The 21,047-nt window shown below is 54.7% G+C and overlaps 1 protein-coding gene across 1 annotated transcript in view; it reads left to right on the top strand.

Annotated features, from left to right (window-relative positions):
• The window catches only part of ARHGAP18 (Rho GTPase activating protein 18), a 93,269-nt gene extending 82,807 nt beyond the window's left edge, over window positions 1-10,462 (top strand). The window contains 3 exon segments of the mRNA XM_064170125.1: window positions 5,052-5,176; window positions 7,933-7,994; window positions 10,304-10,462. Coding sequence (XP_064026195.1) covers window positions 5,052-5,176; window positions 7,933-7,994; window positions 10,304-10,395 — 279 coding nt within the window. The 3' untranslated portion in view covers window positions 10,396-10,462.
• The last annotated feature ends 10,585 nt before the right edge of the window (window positions 10,463-21,047 follow it).

The raw sequence follows: 21,047 nt of genomic DNA, 5'->3' as shown, positions 1-21,047 counted from the left end.
CCCCTGCTCCAGATCATCCATAAAGATATTGAACAGGATTGTGCCCAGCACTGATCCCTGGGGCACAGCACCAGTGCCAGCTGCCAGCTGGATGCATTCCTGTGTGAACTACCCTGGGTGATGCTGCCCTGGCAGAGAGGTTGCAGTGGATGATCTCTGGGGGTCCCTTCCAACCTCTAAGGTTCTGTGATTCTGTGATCTTTAAGGTCCCTTCCAGCCCAAACCATTGTAGGATTCTGTGGCAGAACCACACAGTCACTTCCCTCTCTTCATCTGGCTTGATCAATGTTTAAGTCTGGGACAGGGGTGTCTGGAAGAGACTTGCCCCCACATACTGTAGCCAAGCAGCTTGCCTTCACTTGCAGTAGCTCTCCTGTCCATTAACGAGTGGCAGGGTGAGAGGAAATGGCCTGCAGGTTGCACCAGGGCAGGGTTAGGTTGAGCATTGGAAGGAACTGCTATAAGAGTTCTCAAAGCCTGGCACAGGCTGCCCAGGGAGCTGGGTGAGTACCCATCCCTGGAGATGTTCCCAGAGCTGTGGTGCTGAGGGACGTGGGGCAGCCCCAGCATTGGCAGAGGAAGAGAATGGTTGGACTGGGTGATCTGAAAGGATTTGCCAACCAAAGTGATTCTATGAGTGATCTTGATTGAAGTCCTCTGGAAAGGAAGGGTCTGGAAGCAGCTGAGTGCCTCACAGGTGCCTGCTGCAGGCTGAGTGTGCTAGGCCAGTGTGTTTCCATCAGCTAAGGAGGGATCTTCTCAGGGTTCTAAAGCCAGAGGGTCAGGCTTGTACACCTCATCCTGAGCGGGCCTGGCAGGCAGGAGAGTGGCCTGCCAAACTAAATGGTGTAGGTGGCTCACCCAGCAGTGTGTTGTCAGTCACCTTAAAGCTGCTTGCTTCGGTGTTGTGATGTGGGGCCCTGAGCTGCTGCTTCTGAGCTGTGCTGTGCAGAGAGCAGGCCCTGCTGAGTCTTTGCTCCCAGGGGCTTTATGGCCACGTTTTCTTCCCCACCAGCTTTTAGAGTGAGTGGGTGAGGGGATGCTCAGTGTCTGCTCTCTGTACCTGGGCACCATGTACACGTTGTGCAGCTGAGCATGAGTTCTCCTGTAAATGCAGGTGGTGAGAGAGGCAAAATGCATTCATTAGCTGGGCTAATAATGAGTTTGTCTGAACAAGCAGTGATTCTGTTTGACCTGGGACCATGTTGCTGCAGCTCTGTGGCCACCTCTTGGTTTTTCTCTCCTGTACTCAAACCAGGCAAGTTTTGTATTCATTTATGCACCATATGCATGCTGCTTAGCAAACCCCCACCTGTTACCCAGCTGAAGGTTGGAAAAGCTGAGCCAAAATGAGACAGAATTGCATATAAAACTGAAAACCAACTCAAGTTTGCCCTGCTGAGTTGGATGAGAGACTGTGCAGGGCATCTGTAAAGAACCATTTCATCCTTCAGAGTTTCCCCTCCTTTTGTCCAGATGGCAGCAGTTTGGAAGGAGAATCTCAGAATCACACAAGCTGCAGGTTGGCAAAAGCCCTCAGGATCACCAAGCCCAACCTCTAACCCTGCTCTGCAAGATTCACCTTGAGCCATATCCCCAAGCACCACATCCAAATCATCCTTAAACACATCCAGGGTGGGTGACTCCACCCAGTCAGAAGACTTTGAGGCAAAAGACTTTAAGCAGGAGTTAATTTGCTGGCAGATGGCTACAGCCACTGGGGCCAGGGCTGGAGACTTCTAAACAACAGCTTGTGGCTGCCCCCTCCCTGGAGGTGTTCAAGGGTAGGTGGAGTGAGGCCTTGAGCAACCTGGGCTGATGAGAGGTGCTGGCAGGGAGGGGTTAGACCTAGATGGTCACAGACTGACATATGTTAGAGGTTGGAAGGGACCCAAGGAGCTCACCGAGTCCAACCCCCCCTGCCAGAGCAGGATCATCCACTCTAGCACAGATCACACAGCAACACATCCAGACAGGCCTGGAAAGGCTCCACAGAAGGAGACTCCTCAGCCTCTCTGGGCAGCCTGTGCCAGGGCTCTGGGACCCTTCCAGCCGAGAAGTTCCCCTTGTGCTGAGCTGGAACCTCCTGTGCTGCAGCTTCCATCCATTGCTGCTTGTCCTGTCCCAGGGAGCAGTGAGCAGAGCCTGTCCCCCCACCCTGACCCCCAGCCCTCAGATAGTTATAGACATTTATTAAGTCCCCTCTCAGTCTTCTCCAGACTAAGCAGCCCCAGGACCCTCAGCCTCTCCTCAGCAGGCAGTGCTCCAGTGCCCTCATCATCCTCACAGCCCTCTGCTGGACTCTCTCCAGCAGATCCCTGTCCTTCTTCAACTGGGAAGCCCAAAACTGAAGGCAGTACTCAAGATGAGGTCTCAGCAGGGCAGAGCAGAGGGGCAGGAGAACCTCCCTTGATCTGCTGGACACACTCTGCTTAATGCCCCTCAGGATCCCATTGGCCTTCTTGGCCAGCAGGGCACATTGCTGTGCCATGGATGTTCTCCCCCAGCACCCCCAGGTCCCTCTCCTTGGGGCTGCTCTCCAGCAGTCACCTCCCAGCCTGGACTGCTGCAGTTTATTATCCCTGTCCAGGTGCAGGACTCTGCACTTGTCCTTGTTGAACCTCATCTGGCTCCTCTGTGCCCAGCTCTGTCTGCCCAGGGCTCTCTGGATGGCAGCACAGCCTGCAGCTGTCTCAGCCAAGCCTTCAGCTTGGTGTCAGCAGCAAACTTGCTGAGCAGACTCTGTCTGGCTGTGCCCTCACCAATGGCATTGATGAAGATGTTGAGCAGGACTGGTCCCAGCACTGATCCCTGGGGGACACCACTGGTCACAGCTCTCCAGTTGGACCTGGCACCATTGATCACCACCTTCTAAGCTCTGTCTTGTAACCAGTTCCTAACTCACCTTACTGCCTGCTCTTCCATCCCACACTGCCTCAGCTTGCTCACCAAGATGTCATGGCAGATGGTGTCAAAGGCCTTGCTAAGGGCAAGGCAGACTACAGCCACTGCTCTCCCTGCATCTACCCATTCAGTTATGGCATCACAGAATGCTCTCAGGTTAGTCAAGCAGGACTGCCCCTTGGTAAATCCATGCTGGCTACTCCTGATAACCTTCTGCTCTTCCAAGTGCCTTGAGATGCCCTCCAGCAGGAGCTGCTCCATCATTTTCCAGGTTCTCTGGAGCCTCTTCCTTGCCCTTTTGAAGCCTGCCATGAGTTGGCAGAGATGATGGAGCATGGCAAAGTGACAACCTCACCAGGGTCCTTAAGATCCCCTCCAACTCAAACTATTCTGCAAGGTCCTTTCCAGCCCTAACCATTCTGAGGATTCTGTGACAGGACAGATTGAAGGGTAAGTGCAGGGAGCTGCTCTCTGAGATCCATTGCAGTCCTCCAAGCCTTTGATTCCATGATTGCTGCCTAGCAGGAGTGCTGCCTTGCTGATGCTGTGGACACCATAGGTACTCTCAGTCAATAGGAAGGTTGGACAGAGAGGGAACCTTTGGAAAAGCTACTTAGCACATCCTGGCTTGTGTGCAGGGCAAGGGGAATGGCTTTGAGCTGGAAGAGGGCAGATGGAGGCTGGAGACAAGGAAGGAATTCTTGAGAGTGAGGGTGGGGAGACACTGGCACAGGTTGTGGATGCCCCCTCCTTGGGCAGAAGCAGAGAAGGAGCTGTCACCATCACTGCCGAGGCTCCTGCTTTTCTTTTCCTATCAAAATGGGCACATTTAGGTAATCTGAATAGAAAAATCACCTCCAGATTGCCAGGAGCAGCCATTAGGACCTTATTCAGCAATAAGTGATGCACTTTTGTGGCTTCAGATGTCAGGTGCTGCAAGCTGAACAGGGAGACTGTCCTTGGGAACCCCCCTGCTCTGTCACTGCCACGACTGGTAGTCATCATCCAGGAGCTTTGGCCTGAACTCAATCCAAACCTGGAGCCAGACCTGCAGGTTGACTTGCTGAATAGATCCTGGAAAATGAAAACCAGGGATAAAGAGCTGCAGCAGTGATTACCTGTTTGAAAAGGAAATGATGTTTGACTGACTTCAAGTGGAGTGAGCCACAAATGCTTTGTGATTTCCTCCTTTTGGGTTTTGGGTTGGGCTTTTTTTTTTTCCTTGGCATGGATTTCTGAAGTGGAACTGAAAGGTTTCTTCTGGAAGCTTGAACAGAGGGATGCTGCAGGGGCTTGGCTTCTTCCAGCTCCCTTCCACCCTGGTGAGCTGTGTCCAGCAGGGCTAGGGAGGTTCTTCTCTCCCTCTGCTCTGCTCTGGTGAGGCCACACCTGGAATACTGAGTCCAGTTTTGGGCTCCCCAGTTCAGAGAGACAGGGACCTGCTGGAGAGAGGCCAGCAGAGAGCCACCAGGGTGAGTGGGGGACTTGAGCATCTCCCCTGTGGAGAGAGCCTGAGAGCCCTGGGACTGGTTAGTCTGGAGAGGAGAAGGCTGAGAGGAGATCTGATCCATGTGTACAGATCTCTGAGGGGTGGGGGTCAGTGCCTGGGGCCAAGCTCTTTTGGGTGGTCTGCAGCAATGAACCAAGGAGCAATGGATGCAAACTGGAACAGAGAAGGATTCAGCTCAGCATGAGGAGAAACTTGTTTGGTGTGAGGGTGCTGGAGCCCTGGAGCAGGCTGCCCAGAGAGGCTGTGGAGTCTCCTTCTCTGGAGCCTTTCCAAACCCCCCCTGGATGCCTTCCTGTGTGAACTCCCCTGGGTGATGCTGCCTTGGCTGGAGGTTGGGCTGGATGGTCTCTGGGGGTCCCTTCCAGCCTCTGAGGTGCTGTGATTCTGTGATGTGCTCTTGGCACGGCAGAGAGCTCTGCTAAATGCTCACCATCTCTGAAAAAGAGTTAGCCACTGCTGTGCCTTTGTTCCAGAGCCCTCCCCGGGAAGCTCTGCTGTCACTGCTGAGGCTCTGCAGCGCTGGGCAGCAGGGAGCAGTTCAGTCCAGAGCACTGTACAGAGCTCCTTGCTGCATTTTGAGAAGCTCCTCAAAGGCAGCTGCTGGCAGCTCTGTTCCAACCCTATTGTTGCTTTGCAGGCTGATGTTCCTCAGGGAGTGATACGGGTGCAGGCTCCTCACCTTTCCAAAGTTTCCATGGCGATCCAGCTGACAGAAGATCTGAAAGCAGGTGATGTGGTAGCCAGGTTCCTCAGCCAGAAAAGGTACTGACACAGTTCTGATGGGCTGGCACCTGGGGGAGGTGCCCCTGCAGACCTTACAGCAAGCAGAAAGCTTTCAGAGACTTGAAGTCCAAGTGAGGGCTGGAACACCTTCCCTGTGGGGGCAGCTGGGGCTGTTCAGCCTGGAGAAGAGAAGGCTTCAGGGAGATCTTAGGGCAGCTTCCCAGTTCCTGAAGGGGCTGCAGGAGTGCTGGGGAGGGACTTTCAACAAGGGCTGGGACTGACAGGATGAGTGACAATGGCTGTGAACTGGGAGAGGGGAGAGTGAGAGTGGAGAGGAGGAAGAAACTGTTGAGAGTGAGGGTGGTGAGACACTGGCACAGGTTGCCCAGGGAGGCTGTGGATGCCCCTGGCTGGAGGTGTTCAAGGCCAGGTTGGATGAGGCCTTGAGCAGCTGTGCTGGTGGGAGATGTCCCTGCAGGGATTGGAGCTGGATGATCTTTAAGGTTCCTTCCAACTCAAACCATTTTATGGTGCTATGAATCTGTGATTATTACAAAGTTCTCTGGTTACACATCTACCCCCCCAGAGTGTGTCCAGTTCTGGGCCTCACAGTTTAAGTATGGTGAGGTGCTGGAAGGTGTCCAGAGCAGGGCAGCAAGGCTGAGGAGGGGCCTGGAGCACAGCCCTGTGAGGAGAGGCTGAGGGAGCTGGGGGGGTGCAGCCTGCAGAAGAGGAGGCTCAGGGCAGAGCTCATTGCTGCCTGCAGCTGCCTGCATGGAGGCTGTAGCCAGGTGGGGTTGGGCTCTGCTGCCAGGCAGCCAGGGACAGAAGAAGGGGACACAGCCTCAAGCTGTGCCAGGGCAGGTTCAGGCTGGATGTTGTTAGGAAGTTGTTGTCAGAGAGAGTGATTGGCATTGGAATGGGCTGCCCAGGGAGGTGGTGGAGTGGCCGTGGCTGGAGGTGTTTAAGGGGAGGCTGCATGAGGCACTTAGTGCCAGGGTTTAGTTAATTGGAAGGTGTTAGGTGCTAGGTTGGGCTGGATGATCTCAGAGATCTTTTCCAACCTGGTTAATTCTGTGATTCTGTGACTTGGTGGTCTTTAAAGTCCCTTCTAGCTCAAACCATTCTGTGATTCCACGACTTCTGGAAACAAGACTGAAGGGAACTCCAAGCACATAAGCCTAGGAACCCCAGGAAGGAGACAAAGTGGAATCAAATAGTTTATGAAGCAATGCACTTGTCTATAGCAGGAGTGCAGGAGCTCAGCTTTAACGCTGTGGAATGCCCTGCCTGTGCAGGGGAAGGCTGCCCTGGAGCCATCCCTCTGCATTTCCAAAGGGAGAAGTTTTCATCGAGCTTGTACCTCTGGTTTTGATGTGCTTGGGCAAAACAAGAAATCAGAATGGGCTGAGCAGAGAAGTTAAAGTAGGCTTTTGACCCCTGTGCATCAGACAGAACTGAAGCATGCCAAAGCAGTGCAGTGCCACACCAGCTGGGGCTGAGAAGCTGCTTTTGCCTCAATGCTGGCTTTAGAGGATTACACTTCTGACAGAGAGCTGTTTTCTGTCTGTGCCTTAGCATACATTAGAGCAGTTACACAGGGAGGAGAAGAGAATCCTTTTGTAAGGCAGGGACTTTATCCCTCCACTGCCTGTTTTGCTCTTTTAGCTGCAGCAGAATTAAAAGCAGCCAGGATGTGGTCTCTGCCTCCCAACCCTAAGGCTGGTGCTCAGAAACAGATGTCTGAAGGGAGCACTTAGCAGGGAAGGAGAGCTGGGGGTGGAAATGTCAGGCTGCTTGCTCACTGGAATTCTTTTCTATCCCCCCCAGTTCCTTCAGGTCTGTCTTATTTTACTGCTTCTAGAGGGTAGGGTCAGGGCTGTGGCACCTGGGTCAGGACAAATCCCATTATCAATCCAGAGTGAGGGATGATGAGATGAAAGCAGCCCTGCAGCAAAGGGCTTGGGGGTGCTGGTGGGGGAGAAGCTGGGCAGGAGCCAGCGCTGGGCACTGGCAGCACAGAAGGCCAAGGGCAGCCTGGGCTGCATCCAAAGCAACGTGGGCAGGGATGGAGAGAGAGGATCCTGCCCCTCTGCTCTGCTCTGGGGAGCCCTCACCTGCAGGGCTGGAGCCAGCTCTGGAAACCCAAACACCTGCTGGAGCAGGTTGAGAGAAGAGCCTCAAAGATGATCAGAAGGATGGAGCATCTCTCCCATGAGTGCAGGCTGAGAGGGTTGGGACTGTGCAGCCTGGAGAAGAGAAGGCTTCAGGGAGACCTTAGAGCAGCATTTCCATATCTGCAGGGGACCTACAGAAAGGCTAAGGAGGGGCTGGGGAGAAGGGCCTGTGGGGATAGGACAAGGGACAATGGTTTGAAACTGGAGCAGGGCAGATTTGGGTTGGACATCAGGAGGAAGTTGTGTGCAGTGGGGGTGGTGAAATCGTGGAACAGGTTGCCCAGGGGTGTGCTTGAGGCCTCCTTCTTGGAGACATTCAGGGTCAAACCTGATGTGGCCCTGAGCAGCCTGCTCTAGTTGGAGATGTCCCTGCTGAGGGCAGGGGGTTGGACAAGATGACCTTTGAGGGTCCTTTCCAAGCCAGTGCAGTCTGTGGTTCTGCTCCCCTGCAGGACTGTTCATCTGCACTGGTGTGCAGGGGAGGTGGTGCACCAGGGATGCTCAAACCCTGAGGCTTCAGGACAGGTGCCCTGCTGAGCTTCACTAGCATGGTTCACCCTGGACACAGGCTGCAGAAGCTCTTCCAATACAGTTACTCATTGTTTTTGTTCCTGACAGTGGGAATGTCCAAACACTCAAGAAAGAAGAGGTCTTTCTCTATGAAATAGGAGGAAATATTGGTAAGCATTGGCTGCTGAACATCCCTTGGGCTTCACTGGGCTGCATTTTCACTGCTCTCCCTGGCACTAAGGCCATTAGCCTTGGGCAGAAGGAAGCAAAGGTGTGATCATATTAGCAGTGTCTTGCTGCCTGTCCCAGGGGAAGGCAGCAGCTGCCACAGATGTTCCTGATCTCTTCGAGCAGTGAAGCACCACAGAGAGGTTGGGCAGGAAGCTGCCTGAAGTTCTTTTTTCACCTCTTGGCAGCGTGGCACAGAGCCTGAGGTCACAGCCCTCCCTGTCTGCACTGCAGTCTCACTTGCAGGTTCCTCTTCGGGGGGAGGGGAAGCTCAACCAGAACAATGACTTAGTGACAAAGCTTTTCAACCTTAGTCTTCCACCCTCTGTCCCAGCCCCTTGGATTGTAGCTCAGTGCAGAGCAGCAGAGTTAGCCCCAGGCGGTGATTCTGAGCAGTTCTGGGAGTCGCTCTGGTGGCTGCAGAAGGGTTTTTGCTGTGGGAATCAGCTCCTGACCACACTGGTTCTCATCTGCTCAGAAGAAAACCCAACCCTAGCTAGCTACCAGCATCGGCTTAGACTGGCATTGACTCCTTTCTCATTCCTTCTGACGGGAGGCTGTAGGACTCCATGAACACTCAGTGCTGTGTGCTCTGCAGGTTCAAAATCCCCAAGGAAATTGCCACTCCTGGCACTGCTTTCAATCATTTCTGTTTGCTTGGTGTGCCTGAGCCAAAAATCTTACAGTAAGTGAAAACCAGCACTTTCCAGTGTTGCCTACACCAGACCTGTTCAGTGCTCTGACTCAGTCTGATGGCCAAAAGGAGTCCCTGAGCTACCTGCCTGCCAGGTTGATGGATTTCCTGGTCTCTTGCATATCCAGCAGGTCCAAACACCTGCAGCAGGCTCTGATCCTAGATGCAAGGCTTTTTTGGAAGGAGAGAGGGGTAATGGATGTCACAGCTGTGCCTCTGGGAGAGCAGAGCAGGCTATGGCTAGGTGCAGGTCTGAAATAGGAGAGGCAGCTGAAACATTACTCCCAGACAATTTCAGCTCTACTCATCCCTTACAGATAATGTTCTCAGATGAGGTAAGAGAACATCCCAAGCTTTAACCTGCTGTACAGGCCGAAGCAATCCAAGTTGTCCTCATCCTTGCCACTTCTCTTTCTCTTCTCTGTGGCTGTAGAGGGAGCCCAGAAGTGAGAGGACTCAACAGGCTCATGATGCTCTTAGGTGTTCGTAACTGTACCAAGTGCACTGCTGCCATCCTGTGCCCTGGCAGATGGAGCTGCTGAGGGCTCCAGGCAGTTTTTGAGTACTGAGGACACCACAGAGCTTCAGGGAACTGAGTAGGACTTCTGCCACTGCTTTGTGACCAGGACTGGCAGGGACCTGGCAGACCATGGCCCCTGTGCTCTCACTGCCTGAACACTGCAGTGTGTGGGGGAGAGGACCTGGTTCAGCTTCATGGGCAGTGCACAGCTTGTGGGCTGGGATGCAAATCCAGGAAGTGGCAAGGAGAGCAGGTGGAGAGGGGACAGCTGGAAATGGCCTGGTTGAGCAGGAAGCCTTCTTGCCTGCTCTGTACAGGGAGTCCAAGGAGCTGGCAGACAAACCCAGCTGCAGCATCGCTCCTCTGCTTGCTTCCAGCTCCAGGAGCAGTGAGCTGCAGACCAGCAGGCAGCCACTCCAGCAGCTTGTGCAGTGGAGCAGGGAGTAGGAGAGGGCTGTGATGTGGTCTGTGCATGCAGGAGGTGATGCTTGGCCTGCAGGGGAGCGGGAAGAGCACACAGCTCTTGGTGGGTCACTGTGTGCTGTTTTCATCACAGCTACCAGGCAGACACTAACTGCTTGTAGTGCACCAAGGGCATTGTACTGCTGCTCCCTCTTGGCACCAGTAACAGTCAGAAGTGCTGACCAAGTGGAGCACCTGACTGGCATGGACAAACCTTGCTCAAACTTCCCATTTAAGAGGGGGCAATAACTGGCAATGTTAGTGGGCTTCTGTGCCAGTGGATTTAGTCACCAGGGGCCCAGGGCTGTGCTGCTGTCTTCCTAAACCTGCAGTGCATGGCCTGTGTGAAGGAGCTGAGCTAGAACATGCCACACAGGTGGCACAGTCCCTTCTCTGCTTCCTTCTCCCTCTGTCCCCCTGCCTCCCCAAGACATGTGGGAAGGGTAAGAGCACTTCTAGGCTTTAGGTGCTCCTTTGATACCAAGAGAAGGCTTGAAAGGATGAGAGGGCCTTGGAAAGCTGTTTCCTTCCTGTTTTGGCAGTGCTGTAACCACCTCTCTCTCTTCTGCCTCTAGGAGAGCGCTGCCTTGATGATGATACCTACATGAAGGACCTCTACCAGCTCAACCCAAATGCTGAGTGGGTTATAAAATCCAAGCAGAGCTAAGATCACAACTAATGGCACAAGAAGAACCTGTGGACTGCTTTGTAAGGGGTAGTGTGTCCTTGCAACACCCAGCAGTAGAACCTTGCCCAGTTGCTGAAGCAGAAGCGCTGGAAGCCCAGCAGTGAGCCATAGTATCTCCTGACTTTGACTTGCAGCAAAACCAAACTGCAGCTAGCAGTTTCCCCACTCCTGTTTGTACTAAGTACCTTGAAATATTGGAATGGCACTGAGCTACCTCCCACCTGGTAGGTCTTGTTCCACAAGAATTTCTCTTGCAAACAGGTGTTGAACCTCTTCCTGTTAGAGATCTCCAACCTGTTTGCCTAGGGCTCGTGTAGGTCTTTGCAGTGCTAGGACACAGGGGAGGCAAATCCTGATCAGCACTTCTCAGTGGCACAGTATTAAAACCACCTAAACCCACTCCCAGGAAATTCCCAGCTGCATCTGGAAGTCACAGGAAGGAAAAGAAAAGCCAAAGAAGCAGTGCAGTAGCTTTTGTCTTTGAAGGGCCTCCTCCTGGTCGCTGTCTAGGTAAGGTTGGATGAAAACTACTTAACCACAACTGTGAACATGCTTTCTATGCAGCTTTGTTTTTCCAGGCTCTTTGAAATGCTTTTTTTTAGTTCTTAGTTCAGTTGATTTTATTCTTGAGATTATTTAAAGGAAAACAAAACAAAACCAAACCCCAAACCAAACAAAAACAAGGAAAAGAGAGAAGGGAAAAAAAAAAGGACTGTGTGACAAGGTGAGGCATTGGTGAGGCTCCCACTCGTGGCAGTGTCCTGTCTGGGATGTTGTGAGGCATTGGTGAGGCTCCCACTCCTGGCAGTGTCCTGTCTGGGATGTTGTGAGGCATTGGTGAGGCTCCCACTCCTGGCAGTGTCCTGTCTGGGATGTAGTGAGGCATTGGTGAGGCTCCCACTCGTGGCAGTGTCCTGTCTGGGATGTTGTGAGGCATTGGTGAGGCTCCCACTCGTGGCAGTGTCCTGTCTGGGATGTTGTGAGGCATTGGTGAGGCTCCCACTCCTGGCAGTGTCCTGTCTGGGATGTTGTGAGGCATTGGTGAGGCTCCCACTCCTGGCAGTGTCCTGTCTGGGATGATGTGAGGCGTTGATGAGGCTCCCACTCGTGGCAGTGTCCTGTCTGGGATGATGTGAGGCGTTGGTGAGGCTCCCACTCGTGGCAGTGTCCTGTCTGGGATGATGTGAGGTGTTGGTGAGTCTCCCACTCGTGGCAGTGTCCTGCCTGGGCTGTTGTGAGGCACTAGAAGGACCTCCTGGTGCCCCAGCAGTGGTCTGCAGCCACGCTTCTTATGCTGGGCTCTGTGTGTGTGGCATTTGGTGAGCTGCCAAAGCCTGCCAGTGGCCAGCAGAGGAAAAGCTTTCAGGAGGAGTACAGTAGCCATGGAGGGGAACTGCAGCCTCATATGTGACAGGTAGCAAACCACCAAACCTTTCATCCCAAAGCAGTACCAGAGTGTGCTGGGGGAGGGTCACACAGGCTTTGTGCATGGTGTCTGCCATCAGCTCTATGTCTGCTGTGTCCTGGACCAGGCTGGGAGGCAGGTTCTGGTGTCCTTATGCTGATAGATGCTGCCTAAACCACTGCAGAAAGAAGTCAGCTGGGGAAGGCTTGCTTCTCTTGGCAGGGAAGGGCTGAAAGCTCCCTGTGGAATTCACTGCTAGACTAAGGTGGCTTCCTGTGACCCAAAGAGCTGTGGGCTGGGGCTCCAAAGCCTCAGCCCCCCAGCAAGCTTTGGGCTCACTGACTGCTCTGTGAGCTAGCTCAGCACTGCTGAAGTGCTCCCACCTCTGTGTGACTGCCTGGAGGAGCCACTGTGAAGCTCTCCCCTTGGCATGCACACACACGATTGCAGTGACCTCACAGCTCATCTCCTCCATGCAATCAAGGGCTCAATTACCTCCCTTTTGACTTGATCAAAGCTGATTAAAGGAGTAAAGGGCTTTGGATGCAGATCCTCACTGTGGTGTCCCCAAAGTAACCACTGGAACTCTCCTCTTTGTATATACACAGAACTCTGAAAGGTCACAACACTTAGACAGCTCCTGGTGAGTTGTCCACAGCACACCAACAGCTCTGGGGCTCTGAGTACTTACTGGCTTTGTCAGGGCAAAGGCTCTCTTTGGAAAGCAGGATGAATGAGCCAGGAAATCATTTCAAGTGACTGTCCTGCCCTCCACACTGCTCCTGGCTGGGCCCCCTCTGCCTGGTGCTGCTGTGGAGAGCCCTGGGAGGCATCACCTTGGGCAGCAGAACAAACCCCACTCCCTGTTCTTCCCCTGCTAGGAGTAGAGTGAAAACCACTGCAGTGCTTGGGTAGTATTTATGCATCTGGTGTAGTGAAGACAAGGCTCCTCTGGCCGTGTGAGACAACCATGCTGTGTGTTTCCATAGCTGCCTCCAAGGTTCCTCCTTCCTGGAGCTCTGGGAGCAGCGTGCAGGTGATGGGAACAGCTGCAGCCTTGCAGCGTGGAGTCAGCAGGCCCCGAGGCTGCCATCCCTGCAGTGACTTTGTGTCTGCTGTAGTGCCATTGCCTTTTTTAATTTAAAAAGCTCTTTTGTAATTAAATGTTGGTTTTTTTCTGACTCCTCCTCTCATTTGGACTCTTCTGTTTGTGTGTAGAAGCTGCACCGTTTGTTACCCAACGCACACAGAGCTCTGCTTAGCTTTCAGTTTTGCTCTTTACTGCTTTGCAAGTTGGTTCTGGTCTGCTGTAAGAGAAGAGTCTCTTCTCTTGAGTGTCAGGGGATGGAAGGAGAGGAAGTCACAGAATCACAGAACCAGCCCCGTTGGAGGAGAGCTCCAAGCTCAGCCAGCCCAACCTAGCACCCATCCCTGGCCAACCAACCAGACCATGGCACTAAGTGCCCCAGCCAGGCTTGGCTTCAACACCTCCAGCCACAGCCACTCCACCACCTCCCTGGGCAGCCCATTCCAGTGCCAATCACTCTCTCTGACAACAACTTCCTCCTCACATCCAGCCTAGTCCTGCCCTGGCACAGCTTGAGGCTGTGTCCCCTTCTTCTGTTGCTGGCTGCCTGGCAGCAGAGCCCAACCCCACCTGGCTACAGCCTCCCTGCAGGCAGCTGCAGGCAGCAATGAGCTCTGCCCTGAGCCTCCTCTGCTGCAGGCTGCACACCCCCAGCTCCCTCAGCCTCTCCTCACAGGGCTGTGCTCCAGGCCCCTCCCCAGCCTTGCTGCCCTGCTCCAAACACCTTCCAGCACCTCAACATCTCTCTGGAATTGAGGAGCCCAGAACTGGACACAGCACTCCAGGGGTGGCCTGAGCAGTGCTGAGCACAGGGGCAGAAGAACCTCCCTTGTCCTGCTGCCCACACTGCTCCTGAGCCAGCCCAGGATGCCATTGGCTCTGCTGCCCACCTGGGCACTGCTGGCTCAGCTTCAGGTCCTCTCTGCCAGCACCCCCAGGTCCCTCTCTGCCTGCTGCTCTCAGCCACTCTGGCCCCAGCCTATGGTGACAGGGGAGGGTTAAGTTGGGGATTAGGAAACATTTATTTGCTGCAGGAGTGGTCAGGGCTTGGCACAGGCTGCCCAGGGAGTTGGTGGAGTCCCCATCCCTGGAGGTGTTCAGGAAGCCTGTGGCCATGGCACTTGGAGCATGGTTTAGTGGCCATGGGTTGGTGGCTGGACTGGGTGATCTCAGAGGGCTTTTCCAACCCAAGCAAGTCTGTGATTGGTGAATTGGAGCCTCGGAACACAAATGCCTGCTGGAAAAGTAAACAGTGGCTACAAGTTTGATACTCCTCTGCCATCGCAGTGCACGTTGGTCAAATCCATACCATAATACTTCCCTGGGTATATGCAGTGGATCAGCAGCCCACTCAGCACTTAGTGGAAATGCTGCCTCTGAACTCCTCATAATTAAAGAACTGAATTAGGGCACTCACCAAATGCATTGAGAGCTTTAAGCAGCCTGCTCTAGTGGAAGCTGTCCCCTGCCCATGGCAGCTGCTCACTGTGGGCCTGGAAGCATCCACAGGGATTCTGTTTCAGCCAGCCCAGAGCTGATCTAACACTTGAGGGCTAAACCTGACGTGGACAGAGCAGGAGGCCTGTGTCAGGTGCAGCCAAAATGCAGCCCACGCTGCAGGATGGGGAGCAAGGGAAGAACAGGGCAGCAGACTGCTTGCAGGGAGGTGTGGAGTGTGTAAGGAAGGGATTCTGCTCCAGAATCACCTCCCACTCTGTGTCTGTGGGGAGGGGACAGCGTCTGCTGTGCTTGCTTGCATCGGCTGCCCTCTGCAGCTAGCAGGGAGCCTGCACTGCTGCTCCACAGCCTCCTGTGCCTCACTGCCACACAGTGGCTGGAGAAGACCTTGAGGTGGCTGAGTGCAGCCATGACCTACACCTCCTGTGCACAGCTCTTGGGTGATGTTCCCGAGCTCCTCGTCCAGAAGTCTTTTAGACACCTCCAGGGATGGGGACTCCACCACCTGCCTGGGCAGCCTGTTCTAATTCCTGACCGCTCTTGCAGAAAGAATTCTTCCTCCAAGCTGAACTTCCCTGGCACAGTTTCAGGCCAGCTCTCCTGTAGCCCCTTCAGGTACTGGAAGGTTGCTCTAAGGGCTCCCTGGAGCCTTCTCTTCTGAACAGCTCCAGCTCTCAGCCTGGCCCCAGAGGAGAGGTCCTCCAGCCTTGTAATACTCTTTGTGGCCTCTGAATTGCCTGAACTTTGCTGCTTGTTGCTCAGTGGCAGAGCCCAGGCAGGCAGCTCTGTTCTCTCAGGTCATGATGGATCAGACTCAGCAGCTGGACTGTGGGGCAGGAGCAGCCAGAAGAACTCGAGGAGAGGGATTTGCAGGGCTGGTGAGGATGCTCCCCCTGAGCATTGGAGGTAGCTGCTGCAGTGTGGTCATGTATCACTTGCAGAGTTACAACAGAGCCTTTGCTTCCAGCAGCAATATTTCCTTCAGCTGAAGATCTCTTTCTCTCCAATTGCAGGACAGAGTTGTCCACAAGGCAGAGAGAGGAGAAGCCAAGAAAAGAAGAAAAGCAGCAGTGACTTTCCCTCATGCAAATGTGACATCAAAATGGCATTGCTGAGAGAGGGAGGCAGCAGAGGTCTTGCTTGGCTGGGTGCTGAGTAGGAAATCCTGGAGGGCTGGCAAGGCTTGCATCTCTCCTGGGGCTTCAGGAGGGTCTGTAGCAGGAGTCAGGCGTTCAGGAGCAAACTGTTGGAAGCTGCAGAGCTGTTACTGTGCTCCCCCAGGGCTGCCCACACCTCCAGGCACCTCGGTGCTTGAGAAGTCTCTAACCTCAAGTCGATGAAAGCAGTGGAGGAAAGGGCTCTGATTTATTCTGCCTCTCCCTGTGGCCCTGGGGGAGGCTGTGTGCTGCATTCCCTCGGTGCCCACACACATGGGCAGCTTTCCTCTGCCAGGGCACCAAGCTGCAGACACAGAACCCAGAGCAAGAGTGAGGCCTTTGGCTGCTGGAGTCAGATTCCTGCCCTGCTGCAGCACAGCACTGTAAGGAAGGAACCCAGAGAAGTGTAGCTGCTCGAGGGCCTCAGCTGCCACTCAGCCCTGCTCCTGCCAGCTGCAACTACCAAAGATGTCAAAGGAAATTGTGATTAAGAGGGAAGATGTCACAGCAAATTATTCAGCTCTGCAGATTGCCTGATGCCAAGCATCACAGAAGGCCTCCTTTGACACTCCAGACAGCTGCTTTCACTGTGCTGCTGCTTCAGAGTGGCAGGTGAAGAGGAGGCAAACAGAAAGCATCAGCTGGAGTTTGTACTCAAACATCCCTTTGGGGGGGGGTGATAAGGAGGGGACTCCAGAATCAGGGAGGTTTTGTGCAGTTCACAGGCTCACAGGAGGTCAGGGGCTGGAAAAGGACCTCTGAGATCTTCGAGTTCAACCCCCCCCTGCCGGAGCAGGAGCAGAGAATCCAGCACAGCTCACACAGGAACACATCCAGGCAGGGCTGGAAGGTTCCAGAGAAGGAAACTCCACAACCTCTCTGGGCAGCCTGTGCCAGGGCTCTGGGACCCTTCCAGTCAAGAAGTTCTTCCTCATGTTGAGGTGGAACCTCCTGTGCTGCAGTTTCCATCCATTGCTCCTTGTGCTGTCCCAGGGCACAGGTGAGCAGAGGCTCTCCCTGTCCCTTCCTGCACCCCAGCCCTCAGCTAGTGACAGACATTGCTCAGATCCCCTCTCAGCCTTCTCCCCTGCAGACTAAGCAGCCCCAGGGCTCAGCCTCTCCTCAGCAGGCAGTGCTGCAGTCCCTGCAGCATCCTTGCAGCCCTCCCTTGGACTCTCTACAATAGCTCCCTGTCCCAGGAAGGCATCTACCAGGTCTCTGCATCAGCTTTTGGGCCTGCAGAGTGGTTATAACTCTGCAGGACCTGTGTGCTGTGGGCAACCAGGACTCAGCTCTTCCTGCTTGCAAAGTGAAACATGCAACAAGAGTTGCATTGCTGTTTGTCGAGCAGCTCACATCAGCTTCTGGTCAGCTCTGGGAGATGGCAGCCCTGCAGGGCTGTTAGAGCAGAACAGCTCCCAGCTTCATGGGCAAAAGCAAAGCTCATTTTTCAGTTGGGGTTTTCTGGTTTCTCTCTAATTCTGTTTATTTTGTCATCCTCAATACTTTGTCTTTCTATAAATTCTTTGAAATAGCACTCACTGGAGAGTCACCTTGAGTGCTGTGCCCAGTTCTGGGCTCCTCCATTGCAGAGAGATGTGGAGGTGCTGGAAGGTGTTGAGAGAAGGGCAGCAAGGCTGGGGAGGGGCCTGGAGCACAGCCCTGTGAGGAGAGGCTGAGGGAGCTGGGGGTGTGCAGCCTGCAGCAGAGGAGGCTCAGGGCAGACCTCATTGCTGCCTGCAGCTGCCTGCAGGGAGGCTGTAGCCAGGTGGGGTTGGGCTCTGCTGCCAAGCAAGCAGGGGACAGAAGAAGGGGACACAGCCTCAAGCTGTGCCAGGGCAGGTCTAGGCTGGATGTTAGGAGGAAGTTGTTGTCAGAGAGAGTGATTGGCATTGGAATGGGCTGCCCAGGGAGGTGGTGGAGTCACCGTGCCTGGAGGTGTTTAAAAGCAGGCTGGATGAGGCACTTAGTGCCAGGGTTTAGTTAATAGGAAGGTGTTAGGTGCTAGGTTGGACTGGATGATCTCAGAGGTCTTTTCCAACCTGGTAGATTCTGTGATTCTGTGAAAGCCAAAGCACAGCTCCCCCATGGGGACAGGCTGAGAGAGTTGGAGCTATTCAGAAGAGAAGGCTCCAGGGAGCCCTCAGAGCAGCCTGCCAGTACCTGAGGGGGCTACAGGAGAGTGGGGGAGGGACTTTTGGCAAGGGCTGGGAATGACAGACTGAGGGACAGTGGCTGTGAGCTGGGAGAGGGGAGAGTGAGAGTGGAGAGGAGGAAGAAATTCTTGAGTGAGGGTAGTGAGACACTGGCACAGGCTGCCCAGGGAGGCTGTGGATGCCCCTGCCTGGAGGTGTTCAGGGCCAGGCTGGATGAAGCCCTGAGCAGGCTGTGCTGGGGGGGAGCTGTCATCCATCCTGGCCCATAGATGTGTTTCTGTAACTGTTCAAACTGCAAGACCTTCTTTAAGGGTTCGGAAGTTGCTGTGTATGGTGGGGGGTGGGAGGGGGTGGTTAGGGCTCTTCTGTGGGTCCTTTAGTAGATGCATCCCTATGGAGGACAGGGCAAACACTTCTCTTGCTGGCCAGGAACAGGAAAAATGCTGCTTGCACTCACTGAGAAGCCCTTCCTTAGGCAGCTGAGAGCTCCCAGAAGCACCCCCAGAGCTGAACAAGGCAAGTGTGGAGCTGCTGCTGCTGCTGGTTCTGTGTTAAAAGAAAGAGGCAGGAAAATTGGGTTGGACTTTAAAGCACTTTAAGTGTTTCTTGTGCACTCTAAGGGAAAATACTGAGGCAGCAAAATGCTTCCCCTTTGTAAGCTCCCATAAAGCATGAATTGCTAACAGGAGTACAAAGAGCCTGAGCTGAAAAGTGGTTGTGTTTCACATCTCAACCACGACTTCTTTTTGGCCTGAAGCTAGAGCTGAAGAGGGATTTGTCTTGCTCAGGGTGAATGTTTGCCATAACTCTCCCAAAAATTGACCTCAGTCAACAGTGTTCACCTTGAACACAAATTTAACCCCCTCTGGATGTGATGTTTTTGCTTTTGCAGTGTAGCAGCAAAGAGTATTTACTGTGCAGCAACCCCCCCCCAGAATTCCACTGCAGCCAGGATCTGAACAGTCCTGGGCTGTAGGTCTGCACTGGTTGGCAGCCTTGAACTTGGAGGAGCTGACATCACTCCTGGCACAGCCACCAGTGACATCACTTCGAGCAGTTTGCTTGTGGCCCCGAGGGGCCAGGCAGCGTTAGTCCCTAGCTGCTGTCAGCAGTCTGTGGCCCTGTTGTGTGGCAGAAGGCAGCTGGCATCACTCAGAGCAGCTCGGCTGACTCCTCAAAGGCAAAAGGCTTCACTGATGCTTCTTGGTGCACCACTCCCTGATCTCCCAGAACAGACAAAGGGCTTTGTCTTTGCTTTTAGCTTGGCTGCTTCAGCCCTCCAGAGATCATCCAGTCCAACCCCCCCTGCCAGAGCAGCATCCCCCAGGGCAGGGCACACAGGGACACATCCAGGTGGGTCTGGAAAGTCTCCACAGAAGGAGACTGCACAGCCTCTGGGCAGCCTGCTCCAGGCTCCAGCACCCTCACACCAAGGAATTTTCTTCTCATCTTCAGGTGCAACTCCCTGGGTCCCAGTTTGTGTCCACTGCTCCTTGTCCTACCCCAGGACAGCACTGCACAGAGCCTGGCCCCTGCTTCTTGCCCCCCAGCCCTCAGCTATTTGTAACCATTGCTCAGATCCCCTCTCAGCTTTGTCCTCTCCAGCCCCAGGGCTCTCAGCCTCTCCTCCACACACAGCTGTGCCAGGCCCTGCAGCAGCCTTAAAGCCTCCCTTGGGCTTTTTCAGGTTTATCTCTCTCTGGGGAGCCCAGAACTGAGCACTCCAGAACACAGCACTCCAGATGAGGCCTTACTAGAGCAGAGTTGAGGGGGAGGAGACCCTCCCCTGAAGCTGAGCCAGCTGCTGCTTCAGCCTACTGAATGTATTTCCCTTAGCACAGGGCAGCAGTCAGCTGATTGCTCCCCCCAAAAAAAATCTCCATCCAGCAGCAATGTGCAGTGTGGCATTGCTGTGGCTCTGCCCCACGCATGCCTGCAAGGCCAGGAAGCCACCCAGCAGAGCAAAGAACATAAAGGCCTCTCTGTTTCCTTCCCGTTTCTTTAATGCACAGCCCTCAGCATTTGTCTCCAGTGCAAAGCCATCGTTACGTGAAGGGGCAGTGCTGAGCAGGGCAGTGCTGAGCAGTGCTGAGCGGGGCAGTGCTGAGTGGAGCAGTGCTGAGTGGAGCAGTGCTGAGCAGGGCAGCGCTGCATGGAGCAGTGCTGAGCAGGGCAGCGCGGAGCAGGGCAGTGCTGAGCAGAGCAGTGCTGAGCAGGGCAGTGCTGAGTGGAGCAGTGCTGAGTGGAGCAGTGCTGAGCAGGGCGGCACTGCATGGAGCAGTGCTGAGTGGAGCAGTGCTGAGCAGGGCAGCGCTGCATGGAGCAGTGCTGAGTGGAGCAGTGCTGAGCAGGGCAGCGTGGAGCAGGGCAGTGCTGCGTGGAGCAGTGCTGAGTGTAGCAGTGCTGAGCAGGGCAGTGCTGCATGGAGCAGTGCAGGGCAGTGCTGAGTGGAGCAGTGCTGAGCAGGGCAGTGCTGAGCAGGGCAGTACTGAGCAGGGCAGTACTGGGCAGGGCAGTACTGAGCAGAGCAGTGCTGAGCAGGGCAGTGCCGAGCAGGGCAGTGCCGAGCAGGGCAGTGCTGAGCAGGGCAGTGCAGAGTAGGGCTGAGCAGGGCAGTGCTGAGCAGGGCAGTGCTGAGCAGGGCAGTGCAGAGTAGGGCTGAGCAGGGCAGTGCTAAGCAGGGCAGCGCCGAGCAGGGCAGGGCAGTGCCGAGCAGGGCAGTGCCGAGCAGGGCAGCACTGAACCCTCCAAGGGCATCCAGTCTCACCATCAGCCCACCACCACCATGGCCACTAAGCATGTCCCAGAGTGTCACTGCCTCCCGGGATGGTGACCTGGGCAGTGAGTTTAAAGGGAGCTGTGTCTTTAAGGCGAAGCAGGAACCCAGCCCTAGCTGGTGAGCAGATGTTACACCAGGTGTAGCTGCTCTGTTTCACTGTACAGGTGCAGCAGTGTCTGCCTTGGCTGCCAGGAGTTACCCTCTGGCACCTCCCTGTGCACAGCTGGCATGAAACAAACCTGACAGCACAAGGGCCATGGTGGAAGCTGAGGCAGAGGAAGTTCCATGGAAACAGGAGGAGGATTTTTCCCCTGTGAGGGTGCCAGAGCCTGGCACAGGCTGCCCAGCGGGGCTGTGGAGTCTCCCTCTCTGGAGACATTCCAGAGCTGCCTGGATGTGTTCTGTGTGATCTGCTCTGGGTGCTGCTGCTCTGGCAGGGCTTGGCCTGGCTGAGCTCTGGAGGTCCCTCCCAGCCCCTGACACTCTCTGCCTCTGTCAAATCCCTCAGTGGCCTTTGCACGTGGGGTAAAGGCCCCAGAGTTGGGCCAGAGGGGAGCTGCCTGGCTGGGACACACCACAGACACCCCGG

Source organism: Pogoniulus pusillus, chromosome 33 (genome assembly GCF_015220805.1).
Source record: "Pogoniulus pusillus isolate bPogPus1 chromosome 33, bPogPus1.pri, whole genome shotgun sequence".
Taxonomy (NCBI): domain Eukaryota; kingdom Metazoa; phylum Chordata; class Aves; order Piciformes; family Lybiidae; genus Pogoniulus; species Pogoniulus pusillus.
This window is presented reverse-complemented; position numbering and strand designations above follow the sequence as displayed.